The 23,190-nt window shown below is 42.8% G+C and overlaps 1 protein-coding gene across 1 annotated transcript; it reads left to right on the top strand.

Annotated features, from left to right (window-relative positions):
* The first annotated feature begins 1,300 nt into the window (after positions 1-1,300).
* DNAJC21 (DnaJ heat shock protein family (Hsp40) member C21) lies at positions 1,301-22,042 on the top strand. The gene is made up of 12 exons (XM_047729294.1): positions 1,301-1,576; positions 7,204-7,297; positions 9,408-9,531; positions 9,827-9,949; positions 10,345-10,649; positions 11,442-11,593; positions 13,554-13,641; positions 16,268-16,426; positions 16,847-16,889; positions 19,686-19,858; positions 20,939-21,014; positions 21,559-22,042. Exons 1-12 carry the CDS (start codon positions 1,480-1,482, stop codon positions 21,721-21,723), a joined length of 1,599 nt encoding a protein of 532 aa, XP_047585250.1. The 5' UTR covers positions 1,301-1,479; the 3' UTR covers positions 21,724-22,042.
* Positions 22,043-23,190: the final 1,148 nt, after the last annotated feature.

Consider the following 23,190-nt stretch of genomic DNA (forward strand, 5'->3'; position numbering starts at 1 on the left):
GGAAAAATGCAAGTGACTCGGGTTGTAAGCAAAACCAGATGCAGTTGGAGGAAGAAAAATTCTATTGTTCATCACTTTTTATCCCCCTACCCCTAATCCCATTCTCAAATGGGGCAAGTTTCCATTTTCACCTTTATTCAAACTATCAGCCCCTATCCATTGTCAATTTACAAACTAAGATGGTGTATAGTATCTTCCTTCTCTGAAAAAGAGGCAGGTGTGTAAATTTCGAGTATGAGTTGGTTGAACAGTGGTGTGTGGAGAAACTTGAGGTTTGGGGTTGGTTTTGATTGTGCAGTGGGCAGGGTATTAGGGAAGCAAGGAACCACCTTGTACAATAAGATGTTAGCAATAGAGCCAACCCTTCTCTTTACACATGGTTGACAAAACCTACAACTGACATGTAAACATTCCACATTACAGTGAAATATATTGGTGTGTCTATTAAACCAATGTATTTTAAGGGCACCTAGGATACTATTTTGACACCTTATCAAATTGGAACAGTTGTATGGATCTCCCATGCTGTAATAACAGTGTGTCGGTTCGATCAACAAAAACTGGTTAAATACTATCCCCTAACAGCATTCTTAACAATCTAGGAAATGCAGGCTTAGAAGCCAGAAAGTGTTAGTGGATGGGTCAGCACAATTTTATTCATACTGCTGGTAAAACATTTGGTATGTTATTTTTAAATGTGTTGATGGTCTCTCAAATTTTCCACTTTAAGGCATCATATTTACTGTTACTTCATTGCCTATTAGAATGAGCAGTATTAGAGATCTCGATAAGTGGCAGCTGAAGAGAACTGAAGTTAAATCCTGCATTTGGTTCACCTGAATCCTGCCATTGATCAGTTGGGGAGGCCTGAGCAAAACACTCGACCCCTTCGAGCGTGAGTCGCCTCACCCGGAAAAACGGGGGTCCACTGAGAAATCGTCTTCAGAAGACAAGATGCTTTCCGGAACCTTGTATCAGACTCCTACCAGCCATCCGGTGGCCAGCCCAGTTAGTGCCCCTTACACAGACCGGCTACTGTGCCCCTCACAATGACGCCCGCTGTGGCCCCGCCTCCCACCTGTCGGGGCCCTGCCTTCATCCCGCCGCGGCCCCGCCTCCCACCCACCGAGGCCCCGCCTCCATCCCGCCGCGGTCCCGCCTCCTACCCACCGAGGCCCCGCCTCCCTCCCGCGCCGCTTTTCCCGGAACCGAGCCCTCCCCCAGCCCATGCGAAGCCGCGGCCTCCGGCACCGCCCACTCCGCGCGCCCGCGTGCCGCAGCCCGCGCCGCCTGTCGCCGCCGCGCGCTTCCGCCACCCCGCGCCGCTGCCGCCGCCGCCGCGCTCGCTGGCTGGCCGGGTGTGGGCGCCGGACTCCCGCTGCCGAAGAGGACCAGCAGCGCCGCCGCCACCCCTTCGGCCCGGGCCCGGGCCCCGGCCCCGCCCCGGGCCCCGGCCCCAGCCCCTTGCCCGGCCGGGCGATGAAGTGTCACTACGAAGCGCTGGGGGTGCGGCGCGACGCCAGCGAGGAGGAGCTCAAGAAGGCCTATCGGAAGCTGGCCCTGAAATGGCACCCGGGTAACTACTCCGCAACCGTCGCAGCCCTTGCAAAAGCCGGGCCCCCGCCACCCTTCGCCCCCTCTTCCCGGAATAACTCCGGGACCCTGGCCAGTCTCAACCCGCCCGCCCTGTGACTCGCCTCGCCCTGGGAACCCCCTTCGGGTCCCCGGCCAGGTGCCCCTGCGCAGTGCTCTTCCCGCCGGGCGTCCTCCCCGCCCGTCGGAGGACGCATCGCTCACCCCAGGCTTCCCTTAGAGCCCCCGGCAGCCCGTCCCTTCCCAGACGTTCCCCCGGCCCACCCACCAACCCCGGCGCTACCCGCAGTGGCACTTGATGGGAAGGACACGTTCTAGCGACTTCAGCGGCTCCTCCCACCCCTAAGCAGACCGGAGCCGGAGCGGGAGTCGGAGACCTGGGCTCTCGAGTTTGGCCCTTGCTTGAGTTTCTGCCGCTCAGCTACCCTTCATCACGGAATCCCAACTACTCCAGTGTAATTTATGGCCCCTTATTGAAATTAAGACAAAGAAGCTAGTAAACTGTCTTATATAGCTGTGCTCCCCCCCTTTCCCAGTAAGCTGTTGAAATACGGACACTACTCCACTTCAGATGTTTTGCAGATGGAGAGTTTTAATTGGGTGTCTTCCCTAGTGAAGTTTGTATGTATACTGAGAAGTATGCTTCCTTTGGATGTTTGATTTGGTCGTAGTTCAGGCCTGTGTGACTTCTGTGAAGTAATCTGATCTTTCAGACTGGGAAACTAAGGCTGTCGTTGAATATCAGCTTTTTGAGTTTGTAAGAGGTTTACATATTAGCACTAATCAATAAGGGTGTTTATAGAATCTCCAGTATGTGCAAGTCACCATAGTAAGATTCTGAAATGCTAAGACATCCCTTGGAAAACATGCTGTAAACCATGAAAAGTTAAAAACAAGCGCAAACAAAATAGCACAACATATATAATTGGTAGTTGGATTAACAGAATAAGTAATAAATGCCCCAGGAAGCCAGGGGAGGGAGTTCTCACTATGTCATGAGAAGCAGTGAGGTTTCTCCTTGGCAGAGGATCCTAGATTTTTAGCTAGATCTTAGGGAAATGGAATTGGGAAAAGTGAGCTGAAGAGTAGAGGGAAGAGCATCATGGTGGACAAAAGGTGGTCCAGGGGACAGTTTGACTGATGGCAGTATTTATTGGAAATCTGAAAATATGGTTTGAGAGAAGAGCTGAAGGAAGGGCCTAGGACCCAAAGTCAAAAGGTAATGTCTGTAGTTGGTGGAACAAGAAATAAAGGTATGGGTTTGTTACTTAAAATGGTAATGATTACCAACAGAGGAACTAAACAAATATATATATTGGAAAGGAAGAAGTAAGGTAAACATTCATCAGAAATTGAGTTAGGAATTAGAATGAAGTTAGGAATTTCTTGACTCTTCTGGCTGGAAAAGTGTGAGGAAGAGGAGTAATGCTTGTGACCAAATGCATATATAATTTTGATGATAATATGAATATGTTTTTGAGTGTAGTTTTAAGATTAGATCGTAAAGGGTCTTGAATGTTAGGCTAAGGACTGTGAAATTTGTTTTTCCAATAAGAGAGGGTTGAAGCTGGTTTTATTAAGATGTCTTGAGGCGGTACTGTGAGGGTGGCTGAGTGCACTGAAGAGGGGCGGGGACAGAAGTCAGGTAGTGTCCACTATGGCAAGGAAGGGCTCACACCACGTTGGGGGTTAGTGGGAGGGAAGGGCAAGGCCTGGTAGAAGAGATGCTGTGAAGGAGAAATGATCAGATTTGGCGATTAACTGGAAATCAGTGCAAAGAAGGAAGGAAGAAGTAGGCAAAAGTTACTAAAACATCAGTTAACTATTTTGAAACGAAACCGGTTAGAAACGAAGTGTTTTCTCTGAATGTCATCATAATCATAGCATCCTAAATATCTTTTGTTTGAACATGCCTATACATTTAAAGGATACATACTTTCCAGGTGATACATGATTTTGATATATTTTGCTGTGCTGACTTGTTAATTTAAGTCTGTCAGTCAGCAAATGTTCAATCTCTGTGTAAGGTCCTGTGTTAGGTGTTTCTGAGGTTAACATTTGGGCTTTGCTTCAAAGAATAATTTGTACTTCAAGAAGAAAGGCTGTTCATTTTTCATTGTTAAAGGTATTTCTTTCTTTTTTTTTTTTTTAATTGAGCAACTGAAAATAGTTTTCAGTAGGGTCAATGTTACTTCCTAGTGAGATCACTCCTCTTGAGGGGAAGGCTTTTATTTGATGACTGCCAGGAGCACTTTACTGTGTGAATGAGGCAGGAATGGTCCTTGCTCTGCAGGCAGGTAGAGTCATCAGGGAGTCCCAGGGAAACAGGCTGTTTCAGTCTGGCGAGAGAACGGTGGTCTGAAGGCAAGTACAGGGTGGTCTGAAGGCTATGAGCACACGTGCCTGACCTGGACTGGGTTTCTGTGTGGGTGGGACAGATGTGTATCCCTGAAGAAGTGACCTCTAAGGCGAGACTGAAAGCCAGAAAGCTGGGAGTACAGGGGGAGAAAGGCCAGATAAAGCATGACAGAGTACAGGAAGGGCAAAGAGGGGGGTATGGCCAGGTAAGCAGCAGCCAGGTCTTGGAGGTTGGGGTCAACTGGACGAGGTAGATTGATTTTAACCTAAGGGCAGTGGGAAGCAGGGGAAAAGGTAGGTTTGTGTTTGTCAGGTATGGAGAGAGCAGATTAGAGCAGGCAAGATTGGGAGGAGGGCGACCGGGAGGTCAGAGTACACTGAAGTCACCCATGGTGACCATAGGACCCAGGAATGGAAACTCTGAGCCAAGGGCTGGAATTCTCAGGAAGTTAAGGGGGAGTGGTTGAATAATATGTGGACAGTGAGAAGGGGAAGAAGGTGGGGTTGGCCAGTGGTTTGAATCTGGATGGAATGCTAGTGTGCCCTTGGGGATGAGGAAAGGACCAGCAGCCAGGAGGATGCCAGCTCCAGCACCAGCCCTGCCACATGAGGGCTGTGACTGAGGGAGCCCAAGAAGGAAGTCCTGCAGGGAAGCGGTGTTCTCAGGGAGCCTGGTTTCAGTCGAGGCAGGACTTAAAAGGCTCAGTCCATGGAATTTTCCAGAAGGTAGTGTAAAAAATTTTGGGAGGGAGTAGAAGAGTGTGTGAGTGAATGGAGAGAAAAGCACAGAGAGTAGTGTGAGAATGCCTCTTAAACTTTGATGACTGGCTTTGCAGTACCTGCAGCCTTTGGGTGTGGCTGATAATAAATGTGGGCTTTTTCTTTATTATTGCTTTTTAACTTACTGCATTTATGTGCTTAGATCTCAGTTTAACATTATAGTCAGCCAGTTCAGGTATATTTAAGTGAAATAAGCCATATGACAGACTGAAAAAAATCAGAAAGACGTGTTAGTAAGAGGCGAGATCTTATTTTCAGCTGGTACATTGATGGACTTTCTGTGTTTCAAAGCTTGAGCTTTCTCCAGACTTCTTTGGGGGAGGAAGGAAGGGTGTGGGAAGAAACAGGACAACGAAGTACAGAACTGATTAAAAGGTGAAGAAGAACCACCCACATACCTCCCCCAGTCACCTTTTTTGTTTTATGTGGGAAGATTTATTTGCTGGCGTTTTCTGCCATTCTGCTTTAATTGGGACTGTGCTGTTTTGTTTATGACAGAAAGTTTATGAATGGTTTGATGAAGATGTAGAAATCATGAGTATTTTTGAATCGTGAAAGATACAGAAATCATGACTCTCACCTTGAAGGCGTATCTGGCTGTGTTCAGAGCTGCATGTGACAGGAAGGTGGCGACAGTAACTAAAGTGAATAGTTTTGTTTTTCATACTTAGCAAGAAATCCAGGGGACACCCGTCTTGGTAGCTCCAACTCTTGACGAAGCCCTCAAAGACCTGCTCCATTGTCCTGATCCTGAGGCTTGAGTGCTTGCACTGAGTGTAAGCGATTAAGCCTCAGAGCTAAAAGTTTCTTGCTGTCCCATGTTGTGGTGCAGATACAGGCAGGTGAGCCACCATGTAGCAGTTCTCCCCAGCACCTCTCGGGTGGGCCCTCACTTACTGTTCAGGGTGGCCTTTGGCGGGCAGGGGCGGGGGGGGGCGGGTAGGGAGGGGTAGGGAGACTGTGAATGGTTGGCTCCTTGATTATTGGTGCCTGTCTTTGGCTGTATTTGAAGTAGAGGATTACGACGTGCCATGAGAAGTGGGAGTATTTAGTCCCGGGAGAAGGAGGACTCGGAGATAACCATTGGCCGTCTTCAGAGTGGCTGCACTGTGGAAGGGGATTTAAACTGGCATTAGATTGCTTGCCACTTACAGCTAGGCTGCGGGGGTGGACAGTTTTTTCCTTTCAAGTTAGAGTTACCATGATTCTAAAATAATATCGAAAGCTTTTTCTGTGAAAACATCTCAGCAAAGAGGGGCTACGGCCAATGGCTGCACTTGAGAAAGTATTATCCGTGATAGTGGTTCAGCAGAAAACTCCCTGAAGGACTGGACATCCCGCGTGATGGTACCTAGAAAGAGGAGGCAGGATGCCCTCGAGGGTCTTGTTCTAAGGCTGCAAAGTTATTCCTAGGAAGTATGTTTCTGGCCTATTTTTCCTCTGGCCTCTTAGAGGTCAAGTATTGAGTTGTAGCTTATAGAATTTTGGTATGCTGCAGAGTGGTCCGAAAATATTTCACTTTCTGAGTATATTATCTATTGCTACGCAACAAATTACCAAACGCTTAGGTCTGAAAACAATAAACACAGCAAACATCCGTTATATGGACTCGGTTTCTGAGGACAGAGTGTGGGGATGGCTTAGCTGGGTGGTTTTGGCTCAGGGTTTCTCGTGAGGTGGTATCCTCATCGGGAAAACCTGCTTTTCAATCTCCCTCCCATCGTATCAGGCCTTATTTCCTTGCTGGCTGTGGGCCAGAGGCCTCCGTTCTCCACATGGGCCACCCGAGTGTCTTCTTGCTGTGGCAGCTGGCTACTCCTAGGGCGATCCAAGAGAGCGAGAGCCCGAGGTAGAAACTGCAGCCCTCTATAAACTAATCTCAGAAGTAACTTAGCGTGCCATCACCATTTTTGCTGCCTTGCTGTTGGCCACACAGACCAACCCTGGTGACCTGTGAGGAAGCTCCACAGGGTATGAATGCCAGGAGGTGGAGAGCCTTGGGGGCCATCTTGGAAGCTGCCCAATGCTCTCTGAATTCATTGTTAAGAGAAAAATAATTAGTATATATTTTTAAAGCTTTACAAGATTGTGGGGTCTGTGTTGATAAGAAAGAAAAAACATAAAGACCATACTAAATAATAACACTCCTTCCATGACTGATTTTACACATATATATTTTGCTTTTTCAAAAAATAAAATGTGTGCTACTCAGGGTTTTCCGTTTGTGGATACCCAGACTGAGTGCTCAGTGACGCACCAAGGCTTAGGGGAAAGCATACAGTTTCTTCTCAAGTAGATACTTCTCGCATATCCTTATTATCAACTCTCACTAGGACCTCTTTGCTTTTTTCTGATTGTTTTTCTTTGTTTTGCGAACTCCTCTATTTATGGCATTTGTGACGGAAGAGGTCCCTTTTAGATTCTGTCCTCTACTTGTTTGATGACTGACTATCTGGAACTTTATCTTAACAGATAAAAATCTGGATAATGCCGCAGAAGCAGCTGAACAATTTAAATTAATCCAAGCAGCGTATGACGTGTTGAGTGACCCTCAGGAAAGAGCATGGTGAGCATCACGCTGCCCCTCTTATCTTAGTGTATTTTGTCAGGAAGAATTATCAATAGAAGATTTTAAAAAGTGGATGTTTGTCAAATGTTTCGGTGTGTTCTGAGGCATCTGTCCCCTATTCATTATAGAAAATGCAGTAGTAGGGGTGCCTGGGTGGCTCAGTGGGTTAAAGCCTCTGCCTGTGGCTCAGGTCAAGATCCTGGGGTTCTGGGATCGAGCCCTGCATCGGGCTCTCTGCTTGGCAGAGAGCCTGCCTCCCCCTCTCTCTGTGCCTGCCTTTCTGCCTACTTGTGATTTCTGTCTGTCAAATAAATAAGTAAAATCTTTAAAAAAAAAAAAAAAAAAAGAAAATGCAGTAGTAGAGTTGGAAGGAAGCTTAGAGGTGACTACTCCAATTATTTCATTTTAGAGGAGGTAGAATAAAGCTTGGCAATATTAGATAGATTGAACCTTGACCCTTGGGAAGTAACTTCTTATTAAACGGGATCTCTTTGGTGTATGACAAGTTTACTGGTGTTAGGAATGCTGACTTACCCTTAAAACAGTGTTTCAGAGCTAGAATTGCAGGATTTCCCCAAGAACTACTTTATATGAAGAAATGGAGTTAAGCTTCTATGTCTATGACAGATACTTTTAGGTATGATGACCTGATAATTTAATAGCATTTTCAGACAAAAAATTCTTTTTTAAAAAAAGATTTTATTTATTAGAGAGAGAGAGCATGAGCAGGGGAAGGGGCAAAGCAAGAAGCCAACTCCCCACTGAGCAGAGAGCCTGATGAGGGGCTTGATTCTGGAACCCTGGTATGACCTGAGCCAAGGGCAGATGCTTAAAGGAGTAAGCCACCCAGTCACCCCCAGACAAAAATTTCTATGTTTAAATTTAAGTTCTCAGATTTTTTTGGAAGATTTTATTTATTTATTTGATTAAGAGAGATCACAGGTAGGCAGAGAAGCAGGCAGAGAGAGGGGGGGAAATAGGCTCCCCGCTGAGCAGAGAGCCCGATGCGGGGCTTGATCCCAGGACTCACTGAGCCACCTGGGCACCCCGAGTTTTTAGATTCTTGATGAACTTTTTGCTACCAAGGAGTAGGTTTTAAGCCCCGACATGTCTGTGCAAGAGCCTGCTATTACAAAGAGCAGGTGGGTGTGCAGGGCTGCTGCTCTAGCCTTGTGTGTGTCAAACAGCGTAAAACACGGCAGGCTCTCAAACGAGAAAGGCTGCAAAAAAAAAAAAAAAAAAATCTCTAAAAATTGTCCTTTAGGTGAAAATCAGAGCGAGAATCCTACATTTTTCTCCTGAAAAATTTGGAGATCTGGACTTAGGAATGCTTTTGCTTTCCTTTAGGAACTTTGAAATTCTTTTCTGCCTCCCTTGGCTCTGTGCCCTTCTCCAGATCTCAGGGGGCCTTCCTGTTCAAAGGGCTCTCTTGTCCTTTCGTGTGAAGGCCCTGCTGTTGACTCTCGTGTTCCTTCCTGCAGGGCAGACTGCACAGTTACTAGGAGTATGGTCCTTCTAGTGCGGGAGGCCTGGTTTGGAATTCTAGCTCTGCTGCTTACCGGGTTTGCGATTATGGATAAATTATTTAGTATCGCTGAGAATCAGTTTCCCATTACATCTTTGGGGTAAGAACTAATGTTACAGAGTTATTACAGGGAGTAATTGTGTGGATGTGAAACTTGTAGATTGTTTATATAAACCTAGGAAGACCAGTTTTGGTCTTTGTTGGTAAATCCGATCACAAATATATAATCTTAGTCCATGGAGCAGATTATGTCCCGTGCTGACCAATTTAGTAATATTTCTTACCCGTAGAAATGCAGCTACCTTTCTGGGGGAGTCATGGAAATTCCCTGGCTTGTTAAGTTCCACTGTTCATGTGGGCGAGTAGTGTACAGTGCCTGCCTCATCCTTGAAGTTGCAGTCATAGTTTTAATCAGCTCTGTGAAGGATTATCAAGTCTTTTCATGTTGATATTTAAAAAAAATTTGAGTGTGGGTTGGACATATTAAAATGTCTAATAATATTTTGGCTGTTTCAGATTCAAGAGTCCTTCTGAATTCTCGTTTATTCAGCAATCACTGATGACGCTAATTTGTTTGTTTAGGTATGATAATCATAGAGAGGCTCTCCTTAAAGGTGGGCTTGATGGGGAATATCAGGACGACAGCTTAGATTTGCTTCACTACTTCACTGTGACCTGTTACTCTGGTTATGGAGATGATGAGAAGGTAAAGGAACTCACTCTTAATTTCCTGTCAAGCACGAGACTTTCAAACACAAAGAGAAATCATGTTATTGTAGGTGAAAGCAGTGTTCATTTTGAAAACTGAAAAAATACTGCCTTTGTATTTAAACTGTCGGCATAAGAAAACTGCAGTTTTCAGAAACCTGCATGTTCTGTCATGACAGAGCTTGGGCCTGTAATTCTTTAACATTAAAGTTTTTCATGTACGTTTTAAAATTGTATTCTGTGATCGGAGTATAAAAGTATTAAGAATTTGTTTTCCTGCTGCTGTTTTTTAGGGCTTTTATACAGTTTATCGTAATGTTTTTGAGATGATTGCGAAGGAGGAGCTAGAATCTGTGTTAGAAGAGGAGATGGAGGATTTCCCCACTTTTGGAGACTCCCAGAGTGACTATGATACGGTAAAAGAAAATTGCATTGCCATTTTATAATTAACATTTACCAGTGTGTTTTCTCCCCATTTCTTTATTTGAGAAGAGTGGACCCTGGTTCTTGGTCCCACACTGTAACTAACTCTGCCCCTGTCTCCCTTCCTGGAGGCTCTTGTGGTGCCCTCGGAGTGTCCTCGTTTACGTTTCCTGTTTATTGAGCAGGTCCCATCCCATTCAGCACCTCACTTAGTTTGTTCTCAGGGGCGATTTATTCTGCAAAGCCCTGAAGGACTGTCTTTTCCATTGAGTAGTAGTGATGTGATGTGTGTGAAAAAAGAGATGTGTTGTGTCACTGATAATTTGCTGCCTTGCTGGAGAAAAAGAATCTTAAACCTCAGCATGTTACTTGTTTTCTTGGTCTCTAGGTCGTCCATCCTTTCTATGCCTATTGGCAGAGTTTCTGCACTCAGAAGAACTTTGCATGGAAGGAAGAATATGATACGCGACAAGCTTCAAACCGCTGGGAGAAACGAGCCATGGAAAAAGAAAACAAAAAGATTCGCGACAAAGCAAGGAAGGAGAAGAACGAGCTGGTGCGCCAGCTGGTTGCGTTCATCCGCAAGAGAGATAGGAGAGTGCAGGCGCACCGGAAGCTGGTGGAGGAGCAGAACGCCGAGAAGGCCAGGAAGGCGGAGGAGATGAGGCGGCAGCAGAAGCTGAAGCAGGCCAAGTACGGGAGGCGCGGCCGGGCCCCTGGCTCTGAAGAGGTGTGGGGCCCTGGGACCGGGCCTTATGGGGGGGCACCCCCCGTGTCCTGGCTTCATCAGCCACCCTTGCGCTGCATGTTTGCCTTCATAGGCCCTCAATACTTGAGATCCTTTCCAGACTCTTAGACATAATAATAATGACTGCCCATTGATCTCCTCCTCTGGATGAAGCCCGGTTCCAAGCACTTTTATCCTAGCAGTTCTGCGAAGTAAGTTCTGGCTTTTCTCCTCATCCTTTTGAGGAAGCCAGGCAGGCCCGAGATCCCAGAGCTGGGAAGTGGCAGAGGTGGGCTTCGGCCCGAGACGCCGTGCAGTGCGCCCACTGTGCCCCGCCTCGCGGTCCCGCCTCTTTGATGGCACACTCTAGGGCTTTGGTTCATTTTTATGCCTTTAAAGCTTTGTCACTTGAAGTTAGTGTAAAAGCATTGTGTCCAGAGCACTGTAGCATTCTTTTAAAGATGATTCACTTCTTCTAAATTCTACTCACCCCACCCTTCATTTTTGGAAAATTAGCACTCTACTTGCCACTTAGGACTTAAAAACATCTCAAGACTTTTTAATAACTTGCTAGGAGGTCTAGATTTCAAAACCTGTTGTCTAATAGGGTGATTAAAACCACCCACATAACAGATAAGTCACTCGCCCCCACTTGAACTCAGCCCTGACAGTGCAAGGGGAGCAGCTCTCCAGGGCATGGGCTGGAGGCCTGTGGGGTAAGCAGGACCAGTGTCAGTGGGGCTGTGCTGTGTGTCTAGACTGGCCGAGCAGTACAAAGAACAGAGCTGGATGACCATGGCCGACCTGGAGAAGGAGCTCAAGGAGATGGAGGCGCGCTACGAGAAGGAGTTTGGAGATGGATCAGATGAAGATGAGATGGAGGAATCTGATCTCAAAGATGGGCATGATGGTAACTACCTTCACTGGGAAACTTGAGAAAGGGAATGCTGTGCTCAGATGTCATGCACTCAGGATGCTTGCAGGTGGCAGGCAGGGGTGGCGCGGCGGGGCAGGGACGTGGCTGCATCCTGGGGACTCCTGCGCTCCCTCGCTCCCTCCACTGCTGCCAGCACTGTGTTGCCAGGGTGTTCCTGTCCATTTGCCTTCTAAGCAGAGCTGGAAATCTGGATTTTTTTGGGACGTCTTCCGGTTTTGAAATGTGGCAGACAATTAAAATGAAAAATAATATTGTATAGGCCAAGCAAATGTAGTCCATTGATGTTGACTAAACCCTAGAGGATCAGAATAAGAAATAAGAGTTTATTTGATTAATAACCTCTTCTCTGAGCGTGCTTTAAACAGTCTGGGCTTCTGGCTGCATAAATAAGTTGGCCGCTGGGTATATTGACTGCTGGTTACTTAAAAACCTGTGATGAAGCCCGGGAGGTCAAGTTTTTATAGCTCTTTCCAGAAAAGCCGATATTGTACAGAGGTCTGTGTGGTGGATGTAAATTCTTCCTCTCATTTCTGAGAGTTTTCTCCCACTGTGCTGGGAAGTGTCCTTTCTGTGCGTCTCTTGTGAGAGCACAAGGTCTGTGACTACCTGAACACGGGAGGAGTAGGCATTGTGGAGAGTAACCTGACCTTTCGTGTAGTCTCTAGCTGTTGCGTGAGGAATAATGTGGAAGGATCAGTTCACCTTATCTATAAATGTGTTGTTGTAGACTAGTTGGCGAATGATAGAATGGTGGACTTTTATTTACTCAAAATGATTATGAAATTTTTAGAAGTAGTATGTGTGAAAGTCTTGAAAATTATAATGTATTCTGGAAACGTGAGGTGGCATAATTAGAGTTTTATGTAAAATTGATGAAGTGCTTTCACATTCAGGAAAGAGCTTGCTTGACCCTCACACAATACCCCGTAAATTTGTATTTTGCTCATAGAATGAATTTCCTTTTACTGAAGAGGAAAATAGGACTCTGAGAAGCTTTGGCATATCGACCTGCCATAATACCATTTTTAGATCCAGATTTTGACTTCAAAGCTAACATTTTTATTAACTATTTGATGAATTGTTTATATATAATAAAAGGGTATAGGTAATTGCACACTAATACCATTTATTAAACATTAATACTAGGTAGAATGAGTTTTGATCATTTGTGATTTCAGTGAGAAAGTGTCTTTCGAAATTATGTTAATATCACAAAGAACGAAAATGTAGACTGTAGAAGAGATACCTTGGGATCCTTATTGATCTCATTGCATGATCTCTTTTACTGAGCTCTGTGGCAGTCAGTTTACCTTTTTATTTCTTAAGAAGACAGATGGGATTTTACAAGGACTTTCAGTTCAGCATTTTAGTTGCTTAGATTTTGTGGACTAAATTGATAGTAATTATTTCATTGTAACAAAGTCCCAAGCTTATTAAAAAAACAAGGGTGTAAAGACATGTTAAAGTTTATATATAATAGGCTCTTTTATGACCACCCTGTCAAATAATGATGGAGTGTTTCAGGCTACGTTTATTTAAGCATTTAAGAGTAGATTACAGTTACAAATATGTTTGCATCGAATCTTGCTCAAGGGGTCAGCTGAAAAATTTGTTGAAAAAACTGCTTTGTGGTAGAACTGTGAAAGTGGCATCTGATTTTCTGGACTTAGCTCACACTGAGAACTTTGAGAGACTTTGAGTCTTCTTAGTAGACTTAGGAGAAGAGCTGGAAAGATAAAGTGGTGATTTGGAAGCCTACCTTTATAATTCAGGACTGCTTTTGAAAGGTCAGCGCAAACCCTGGTAACCTTATTTGGTTTTTGTAAGGAAATACAGTTTCTACCTTGTGTGCGAAATTCGTTTGTTACTAACGACATGCAATTTGCTAACACATTGCAGATTTGGGTTCTTACTGTCAGCTTCCTTCTCGTAGGTAGAGACAGTGATGAAGCTGAGGATGCTGAGCTGTACGACGGCCTTTACTGCCCAGCGTGCGACAAATCTTTCAAGACAGAAAAGGCGTAAGTTTGAACTCCCCTTTTCTTTGGAGGTGAACCAGAACACTGAAAGTTCTAAAAGGAAAGTGCTCCTAGCAGGGGGTCACCAGCCCTCCTCTGTGTTCTCTTGGGGGATTTCTTTCCCCCAGAGGAGGACGTAGGATTTGTGCCAGTGGTTTTAGCACACTGCACTGATTTCTCGTTCACAGCGGCAGTCCTACGTGAGAGCTGCCACTTAAAACATGGACGCGTCTCCATGTCACTGCTTGTTGCGACGAAGGCACAGTCACAGACGAGGAGGCTAGACCAAAGCTAGTCTCTGTTGTTGGTGGCAGACTCCCTTCCAGCTGTCACACTCCCATGCAGGCCAGTGTCCCGTTTCAGCCTAGGAACTTTAAATGTGTCCTGCCTGAATTACATTTGCTGAAGCAGAGGGACTTTGCCTTTTGGAAACAAGGAAGAGAGAAGTATTTAAGTATTTATAAAGAGAGGAGAAAGAACAGGACAGAAAACAAAAGTAGACTCAGCAAGGGACAAAGAAACAAAACACATGCAGGGAAGGAGAGGGGAGACTGGAGGGTGCAAGTGGGGGTGTGGGAGGCGTGAAAGGCGTTGGTGTGGAACCCCGAGGGAAAAAACTGTTGAGTAGTAAGAGAAGTGGCAAGGGCAAAAGAGTTAGAAACGGGAAAACAAAAGCAACAGTGAAGGAGATTTAAAATTGATTTTTTAATTTAAAAATAATGTCGACTTACAGTGAAGTTGCAAGGATAGAATAAAGCACCCGATTCACCTGTGGCTGATGTTTTGCCCTATTTGTGTTCACCCTTTCTCCCTCCTCCCACCTCCCCTGTTCACAGAGTTTTTCCCTGAATAATTTGAGAGTAGGTTACATACATAATGCTTGTCTACGTCTAAATTACTTCTGTATATAGTCCTAAAGAAGAAAGCCATTCTGTTAGATGATCGCAGGACAGCTGTCAGCTTCAGGAGGCTTATAACCTGGCTGTGGTCCTTTCATCTCCTCTACCGCCTATATTCCACGTCCGTCAGCACATCCTCTTGGCATCCTGTCCTGTGTCCACTCCGGGCAGGATCCGGTCTAGGATCAGAGGACGTGTTCATTTATTTGGTCTTGTTTAATCTGGATCAGTTCCCTTGTCTGTGCCGTTGTTACTCCAGAGTACGGGCCCTTCAGAATGTTTTTTTTCCTGGGGTACTTGTCATCTTGAGTGTCAGTCTCCTCATGATTGGATTCTGTGTCTGGCTGGCTACCGTGTCAATATGCAGTGCTGCTCTCAGGCCTTCAGTTCTGGAAGCATACGACGTCTGTCTGCCCTTCCTTGGTGGTGAGAGTTTTGATCACCCAGCCAGGACGTCTTCTAATTTTTCCACTGTAGAGTTAGTATTTTTTTCCATTGCAACAGATTTTACTTTATAGCCCATTTAATCTGTGGGGAGACACTTTCAAGTTAGACAAGTGCCCTGCTCCTCATCAGTGTCCTAGGTTTGGCATTCATTGATGATTTTAGCTTATCCCACTTGTCACATAATGGTTCCAAAGCAGGGCTTTTCTGGAACCAGGGCTCCTTCTCCGTTATTAGTCCTCAGTAGGCCTTCTGCCATCAGTAAGAGCCCTGCCTCTCCTCCGTCTAGCTATTACCAGTATGAATTTGTGAAGTTTTTCAGTGTTCTATGATTTCTTACTGTACTTTTCATGCTCAAACTTTTCCAGATATGATTAGTGAGAGTTCTTTCAAGATGGCTCCTGTGTCCTTTTGACAAGTCCCAGTCATTTTTTTGAGCACTTATTTTCTGGCACACCACGTTCCTGTTTCTCTAAGAAACCATGGTATGAAGGAGAATTTTAGTGGGAGGGAAAAGTAGCAACTGAAGCTAGAAAACCCAAGTCTGAACAGATGAGATAAAGTTGATAGTATGGATGTAAGTTTCCTACTTTCTTGTTCATCTACTGACTCTGGTACTTCTGTCTTGTCAACCCTATTTTGTGGAATGTTACTTCATGGCCCACAGATGCCCTGAAAGAGGCATGGCTCAGAGAGTTTTAGGCAGAGGGGTGTAGATGTGTCTGAACTCACATTTAGGATGGTGGCAGTGAGAAGGGAGAGCCCTGTTAAGAAGGCGAAAGATAGTTATTGAAAAAAGCAAAAGGGGGTAAGCTACTGTGGTACCTGAGGCCCTCACGTCATAAACCAAGTGGTCTTCTCTTCAAGTTGGAATGCTGTCTTATAAATTCTCGGGATCTTCCAGAGCCCACAGTGCAGCCTGGAACATGCATGCATTGGGCTAATACTCAGTGATTAAGAGGAAACAGTGGAGAAGACTTGAATTTTAAGATAATAGAGAATTTGACCAAAAAAAAAAAAAAAAAGGTTGGAAGCAAATATGTAGATAAAAGGACAGAGGGAAGGGAGGATGCTGGGATGGAGGGAAGAAGAGCTCAGGCGTGGGCTGGCTTTGTCCTCCCACCTGAGAGGTCCTGACAGGGTTCTTCTGCTTCTCTTTGTAGGATCCCCAACATTTTGCTTCCTTACTGGGAAAAATAAATTTTACCATGGTTGCATTTATTCAGCCACACACTTGGGCACATGTGAATCCTGTTGTGGTTACTAATGTCTAATTGTTCTTCCAGCATGAGGAATCATGAAAAATCAAAAAAGCATCGGGAAATGGTTGCCTTGTTAAAACAACAGCTGGAGGAGGAGGAAGAAAATTTTTCAGGACCTCAAACTGATGAAAATCCATTGAATGCCAATTCTGAGGAAGAAATAGAAGATGCACCAAAACAAAAGTACTTCTAAAAATGCTTCTAGACTTACTTATCACATTAGAGATGAGATTGCATTTAAATGCTGTTTTATCTAAGAAGTTATTCTGTTATGCTAATATTTTCCACATTTTCTTCTACATAAGGGAATTTACAATATTGAAACGGGTAAAAACATGATGTTGAGTATAATTTTACAGAATATATTATGATTGTTTTAAAAGCAGTTTTATACCAAGGGAATTGATATGCTAATTACCATCAATGGAACCACTGTTCTGATTTTCTAACAATAATGTGAATATTTTCTTTTTAAGACCTTATGCTATTAACTACTTTTAAAATTTTACTTCTCTCTGTATCAGTAGTGTTTTAGTATTTTTTTTTCACTTAGTAAGTAGTCACAGTTAAATATTTGATATTTTTATTTATATTTATTCTTAGGCTTTCTAAAAAACAGAAAAAAAAGAAACAGAAACCAGCACAGGTATGTTGAAAAAGTTTTATTAACATTTAATATCAAACATTAAGTTGGACTGCTTTTGTTGTTTTAGTATAGTTCATATTAAAGAGAGGGATTTTTCACTTTATATTTTAAGTTGATTATAAAACAGATTGAAGAAAGTTGAAAACAATTTTCTTTTTTCATCCCTTTCCTCCATTAATATGTATGTGGCTAATTTACTTAATTACTATTGTCGGTGTGTCTTCAAATATTGCAAGTGGAATTAATTCCCTGATACTAATTAACTGGGTGATCATATTAAAATCTGGACACATATGATGACTGGGTTTTAAATCTCTAAGACAAGAGTTAAAATCAGAAATATGTGAAAATCTGAGGGTTGATTATTGTATATCTAGGGTTTTTTTGCCAACAACATAAATGAAATTTTGCAAAAGGAACATTTGATTAGAAATGTGTAATGCTTACGATTCTTGAAAAAAATGTTTCTTAATATTACTCAATGTAAGTTGTTTAAATATATCACACTGGCATCTAAATCCAATCTCTCTGAAGAATATTTTTAAATTGGGGCACTTGGATGGCTCAGTGGGTAAGCCTCTGCCTTCAGCTCAGGTTATAATCTCGGTCCTGGGATGGAGCCCCACATTGGGCTCTCTGCTCAGCAGGGAGCCTGCTTCCCTCCCTCTCTCTCTTTCTGCCTACTTGTGATCTCTCTGTCAAATAAATAAAATCTTTAGAAAAAATTATTTTTAAATAAAAAGTTATTTTGTTGTTACAGATGCGTAACAATCCTATAGATGTATAAACACACGAGCTTCTCCGTTTTACTAAGGATATTTGGTGGTTCTAAAGGAAGTGGAATTGATTTCTGCGCTACTTTAATATAATCTAATTACATTAGCTTATATTAAATATTAAATGTTACAGTTCTTTTTGAAAACTGAAAATATTTTTTAAGAAAATTTAGTTAACACATTACTGATTTTTCATAAAACTTTAGATTTGGCTTATCTATTTAAATGGTTATATATTTGAAAGTAGTTTTTATCTGTCTCATGTTCCAAAAATGATACATGACACATGAATTTATCACTGTTAAAATTTGAGTCTTGGAACTTTTGCTTCAATTATAAAACCACATAGCAAGTTCTGTGTTCCTTTATAAAATGACTCATACTGTCTTCTACCCAAAGACTCTATAATCATTAGCTTAGAACATTTCCTCTCTTGTTTGTGTGTGCTGGAACCACTAGAATAAACACAAGATAAGAGAGATTTATACCTAACCCAAGCCTATCCTGAGTAAGGAAGCGTACGTCTTATAGGTTGCAGTAATAAATATATTTGTGTTTTCTTACCAATGAAAATGCTTCATTTTCTACCCCATTTTTTCCCTCCAAAGCTGTATTCCTTTATAGTAATACCTCTTGTTGATGATTTCCTATTCTGTCAGGAAGAAAATCCCATTTCAGATCTAGTTTTATGTAGCACTTTTCCTGACGTTTCCTCAGTTCTTTTTGAAAGGAGGGTAGTGTGAGACGTGAACCAGTTGACTGAAGAGCAGCAGGCAGCAAACACAGAGAATCAGGAAACTTCAGACTGGGAGAGTTTTCTGTATGGGCAGGAAAAAAAATTTGCATGACCTAATAAGAAATAAGAAAGGAAACCCAGAAAACTGCAATTGAATGTAAACAGAGGACCCTGGCTGACAGAAAGGAGGAGTCCGAGTCACTTTTGAGCGCAGTATTCTGAACACCCTCCATGAGAAACATTCCAAAGACAAAATTACTTGCAAAAAAATAAATCTTGTACTTAGTAGATATTTTGGTCTAATTGTACTCTAAGTGTAGCCTGAATCTAATCATAAGGAGACAACCAGAGGAAGCCAAACTGTGGGACAGAATAGCCCGCATATTGTCAAAATCATGAAAGACAAAAAGTAGGGCTGTGGTGGTTCTAGGACAAAGGAGATTCAATGGGCATGACCACGACACACAGCATGGGGTCCTTGATTTGTCACACCTCTCAGGGCCCCCAAGGAGCGGTTGTTACTGGGTTGTGAATATGGATTATGGAGCCGACACTTTAAATTCTTGAGTACGAAGGGCATTGTGGGGATGTAGGAGCAAGAGTCGTGATATCTGCCTGCAATTTATTTTTATCCTTCCGGGCTTGGGGGCGGGGTGTGTGTGCAGAGAAGAGGGAGGAAGGGAAGGGAAAGCAAATGTGACAAAATGTTGCCCCAACCCAAACCAACAAAAATAAATACTCTTCACATAGTGAAGGTATGTTGGCCAAGCTTTGCCTTTTTTGTAATGCTTATTTACTCTTTTTTTTCCCCCCTAACTATAAAAGTAGTAGGTACTCATTGCAGATCAGTTGGAAAATATGGAGAACTATAAATATCACCCCTCATTCTGCCTATAGATACTACTTAGTATTGAATTAGATTGTAATCAGACATTATGTGTAATTTTCTTTTATATTTTAGCTAATAATTTGTAGGTATTGTTCCACCGAATTGAATCAGTGTCTTTGCAAACATGATTTTTAAGAGCTTCGTAATTCCCTTCATAATCCAACCATTCACTTATCGAACATATAGATTGTTTCCACTTTTTTCCTACTTTAATGTTTCTGTAGTGAGCATTCATGTTTTTAAATTATTATTTGCTTTTTCTTTTTACTTCCTGAAGATCTCCTCATTCAGAGCGTACCCAACGTTATAATTGTTTAGGATAATTACTTGGTATCCTAAGAAGCTGGGGTTGTTACTATAATTATTTTGTAATGCATACATGTTTTATTACCTAGAAGTATGATAGTAATTTCAATGAAAATGGAACTGGAGAAGAAGTAAAGGTTGAATCAGAAGATACCAACTTAAATCAAGACCGTGCCAAAGAATTAGATGGGAGTCTCCAAGAAAGTATCAGTGTCACTGAGACTGTCGAATTCTGTGATGATCCAAAAAGTGAAGCTAAGAAGTAAGTCAGGTTGATGGCATTTTCTAATTACTGTTGGTGGGAAGAATATCTTTTCGGATCTCAAATAACATCTTTCCCACGGTTGATGAAGCAGAGCAGGTCTGTCGGTGACCTGTACATTTATCCAGACAGACGTCCCACCGTAATACAGACAAGGCATGTTGGGAAGAGGATGCCGGAGGAAGGTGCTAATGGACATTTCAGCAACATGGCCCAAATCAAAAAGTCATTTTGACCCAGTTTCTATCCTGTTGAGGTCCTTATTTTATCCTTGATCAGTAATCTTCGAACAAGGAATCCAAGAACAAGTCTCCTGATGAGGCCGCACCCCACTTGCCTGGAGCGTCTGGGACCATGTGTCCATGCTCAGGGCTGTCCTCCTATGTTGGGCCCCATGCTGCAGGTCACCAAGATCTGCATCCACAGCCCGGGGCCTTCCTGCTGGCAGGAGCCTGGAATGTGGTGCCCCATAGGGCCACAGTGGCTGGCCAGAGGAAGGTCTCTTTTAGCGGAGAGAGCATTCCTGGTCCTCTCCTTCCTGTCATGTCTTACTGTCTTGTCTCTGGCCTCCTCTGCTCCTCTAGAGCAGAGAGTAATTTCTTATTCCTTGAGGGAAAATCTGAACAGTGAGTAGCCTCCCTGTCTAGGACCTCGAGAAGGAGTTCAAACAACAGAATCAAGTGTGTGTCTGCGTTGCCAGCATTTAGCATCAGAGCAGGGACAAAGGGGTAGGACAGCGCCCTTAGAGGTTTAGGAGCTGAGGGAAACACCATGATGGAGGCCTAGGGTAGGCCTGTGGCTCTGGGGAAGGAGGGCAAGGACATGTGCAATCCTGTAAGGTGTCGTAGCTTGTGTTTCAACAGTTTTAAGTAAACGCCTTAGCTTTTGTGTCATATTTAACATCTACTATGGTCTTTAAAGTTGCTCTGGAAAGCTATTCATTTGAGATGTGAAAATTAATTAGATTGGCCATTAAAATTAATGAATTAGCCTTTCACTTGAGTCTTTTTGGGAGCAAAATAACAATTAAAAGGGATACATTATTACTGGATTGTAAGAACTCTATAATTTATTTTCCAGTGCTCCTAAACCCAAAGGGAAGAAAGCCAAAGACATGAAAAAATCTGTCAAAGTACCTGCTGAACCACAGACAGTGGTAGGTCAAAATCATATTAACATTTTTCAGTGGACCTAGTTTCAGCAATATTATCTAAATTCTTAATTCTGATTCTAAAGCCATCTTTGGTGAGCCCTTGTGTACCTACTGTATAGGTTTGGATCTGTCAACAGTTTTTCTTGATGAATGTAGAATTTATATCCGTGCTGCTGTCCCTGTTGTTCTTTAAAGTAAAAGGCACAGTGGGAATACCAGATCCAACAGAACAGCTACTGCTCCATTTTCCGTTACTTTGCAAACTGAAACGGCGCTCTCGTCCACACGGTGCATACCGTGGAGTGGCTCAGGACTCTTAACATTGATGCTTTTGGTTGATGGGACTTAATTTCTCACTCTTTTGAGCCTGAGTGGTGGTAATTTTGTTAAAAGGTTTTATTTTGAATTATTTGATACTAAATCTCAACATGAAAACCTAAATTATTGCTCTCAGGGAATAACATTTGCTCTTACTGATATATATATATATATATGTATATATATATATATATATATATATTTTTTTTTTTTTTTTCCCCCTCTTCAGAGTGATGTTCTTATCAGCTGTGCAACCTGCCATAGTGAATTTCCATCCCGGAATAAACTTTTTGACCATCTGAAAGCCACAGGTCATGCAAGAGCACCTGCATCGTGTTCTTTAAACAGTGTAACAAGTAGTCGAAGCAAGAAAGAGAAACGTAAAAACAGATAGAAATCCTGCCAACGTTTTTTTCTTTTTGATTGTCTCTAGATTTTGAAACCAATAACTGAACTGAAGTCATCTAAAGAGTTAAAATTTCGGTGATCTGCAATTTATTGCATTGTGGAAGATTATTTTTTATCTTGTAAAAACATTTTTTTTGTTTAATATATATTTTTTAAACATTTCATTAGTGATTGAATTCTACTTTGCCATCTGGATTGACTTGAATGTTTCAAAACAGGTACATATTGTAAAGTATGCGTTTTTGACTTCTGTTGGCTCACATGGACAGAAATGTACAGGGAGAATTAAATTATTTTAACACATACAAATACTCCTTTGTGTTTTATTTTGGGGATTTCACATAATATTTTTATATGATTCAGTGCTTTTGTATTCTGTTAACGTTTCATCATCTGTCAAAGACTCAGTTTTAAAATCATCATAGTTTTTTTTCTTACCTGATACCATGACTCCAGTTCTGCTTTTAATATTATTTCTAAATAACCTATTTTTGATTACTGTATTTTTTTTTCCTCAAGGACAGGGATAGGTAGAAACGAATTGAATATATATGGTTATGTTTCAAGACTTGTATCTCAAGGTATAACCATGGTGATTTGAGATTTTATAGGTAATTCTCAATAAGATATATCTTTTGGTGTGTTGCCCTGATTTAAATTGTGGGGGTGGAAGCAAATCACTGTGTGGCACTTCCTCCTTGGCACAGTGACGGCCATGCAGCATGACGGAACCAGGGGCGGGTGGTGCAGAATTTGTACTGACTCTTTAACAAAGGATATTCTGCCTTGGGCTTTTTTCCTTCACTATTTTCAGAAGTTTTTACTTTTGTTTTTTTCATCATTTAATGGAAAACAACTTTTTGAATAAAAGTTTTTTCATAGGGCTGGTATTTATGCCATCCATTCTGTAGCAAAGATGAATATTAACTCGAAAAACAGAACAGTCGAAAGTGAGTGTGGTCACGTATGGGGATCAGTGATGAGTCGGTTTTTCGGGTGAGGCCGCATTAAATCGGCAATTCTTACGCTTGGTCTTGAGAGTAACTTCGAAGTCAGTGGCTTTAAATACATACCCCGTGGCTAGTGCGGCTCTCGCCTTATATCCTTGAATCTTCAAGTGAAGGAATCTTCAGTTACTTATGGGCTCTAATACTTGAGTCTCTTGGCAGACTTTTCTGAATGCCTCATGGATAGTACTGAGAGTGGGGATCACGCTGTGTGATTGACTTGAAAATACGCATTTGTATTTTAATTTTTTCTTCATTTAGAGATGTTAATAGATTTTTAAAAAGATTTTATTTTTTGAGAGAGAGACAGAGCACAAGTGGGGGGAGGGGCAGAGGGAGAAGCAGGCTCCCCACTGCGCACGGAACCCAATACAGGGCTCGATCCCAGGACACCCATTCATGACCTTAGCCAAAGGCAGACGCTTAACCAACTGAGCCACACAGGC

This window comes from Lutra lutra, chromosome 5 (genome assembly GCF_902655055.1).
Source record: "Lutra lutra chromosome 5, mLutLut1.2, whole genome shotgun sequence".
Taxonomy (NCBI): domain Eukaryota; kingdom Metazoa; phylum Chordata; class Mammalia; order Carnivora; family Mustelidae; genus Lutra; species Lutra lutra.

Bases quoted from the DNA above. Each gene is read 5' to 3' on its own strand.
- DNAJC21 (XM_047729294.1), top strand. From the start codon at position 1,480: ATGAAGTGTCACTACGAAGCGCTGGGGGTGCGGCGCGACGCCAGCGAG. The intron at 7,298-9,407 runs GTGAGCATCACG...TTGTTTGTTTAG, and splicing joins GACCCTCAGGAAAGAGCATG to GTATGATAATCATAGAGAGG. The intron at 16,427-16,846 runs GTACTTCTAAAA...ATTTATTCTTAG, and splicing joins GAAGATGCACCAAAACAAAA to GCTTTCTAAAAAACAGAAAA.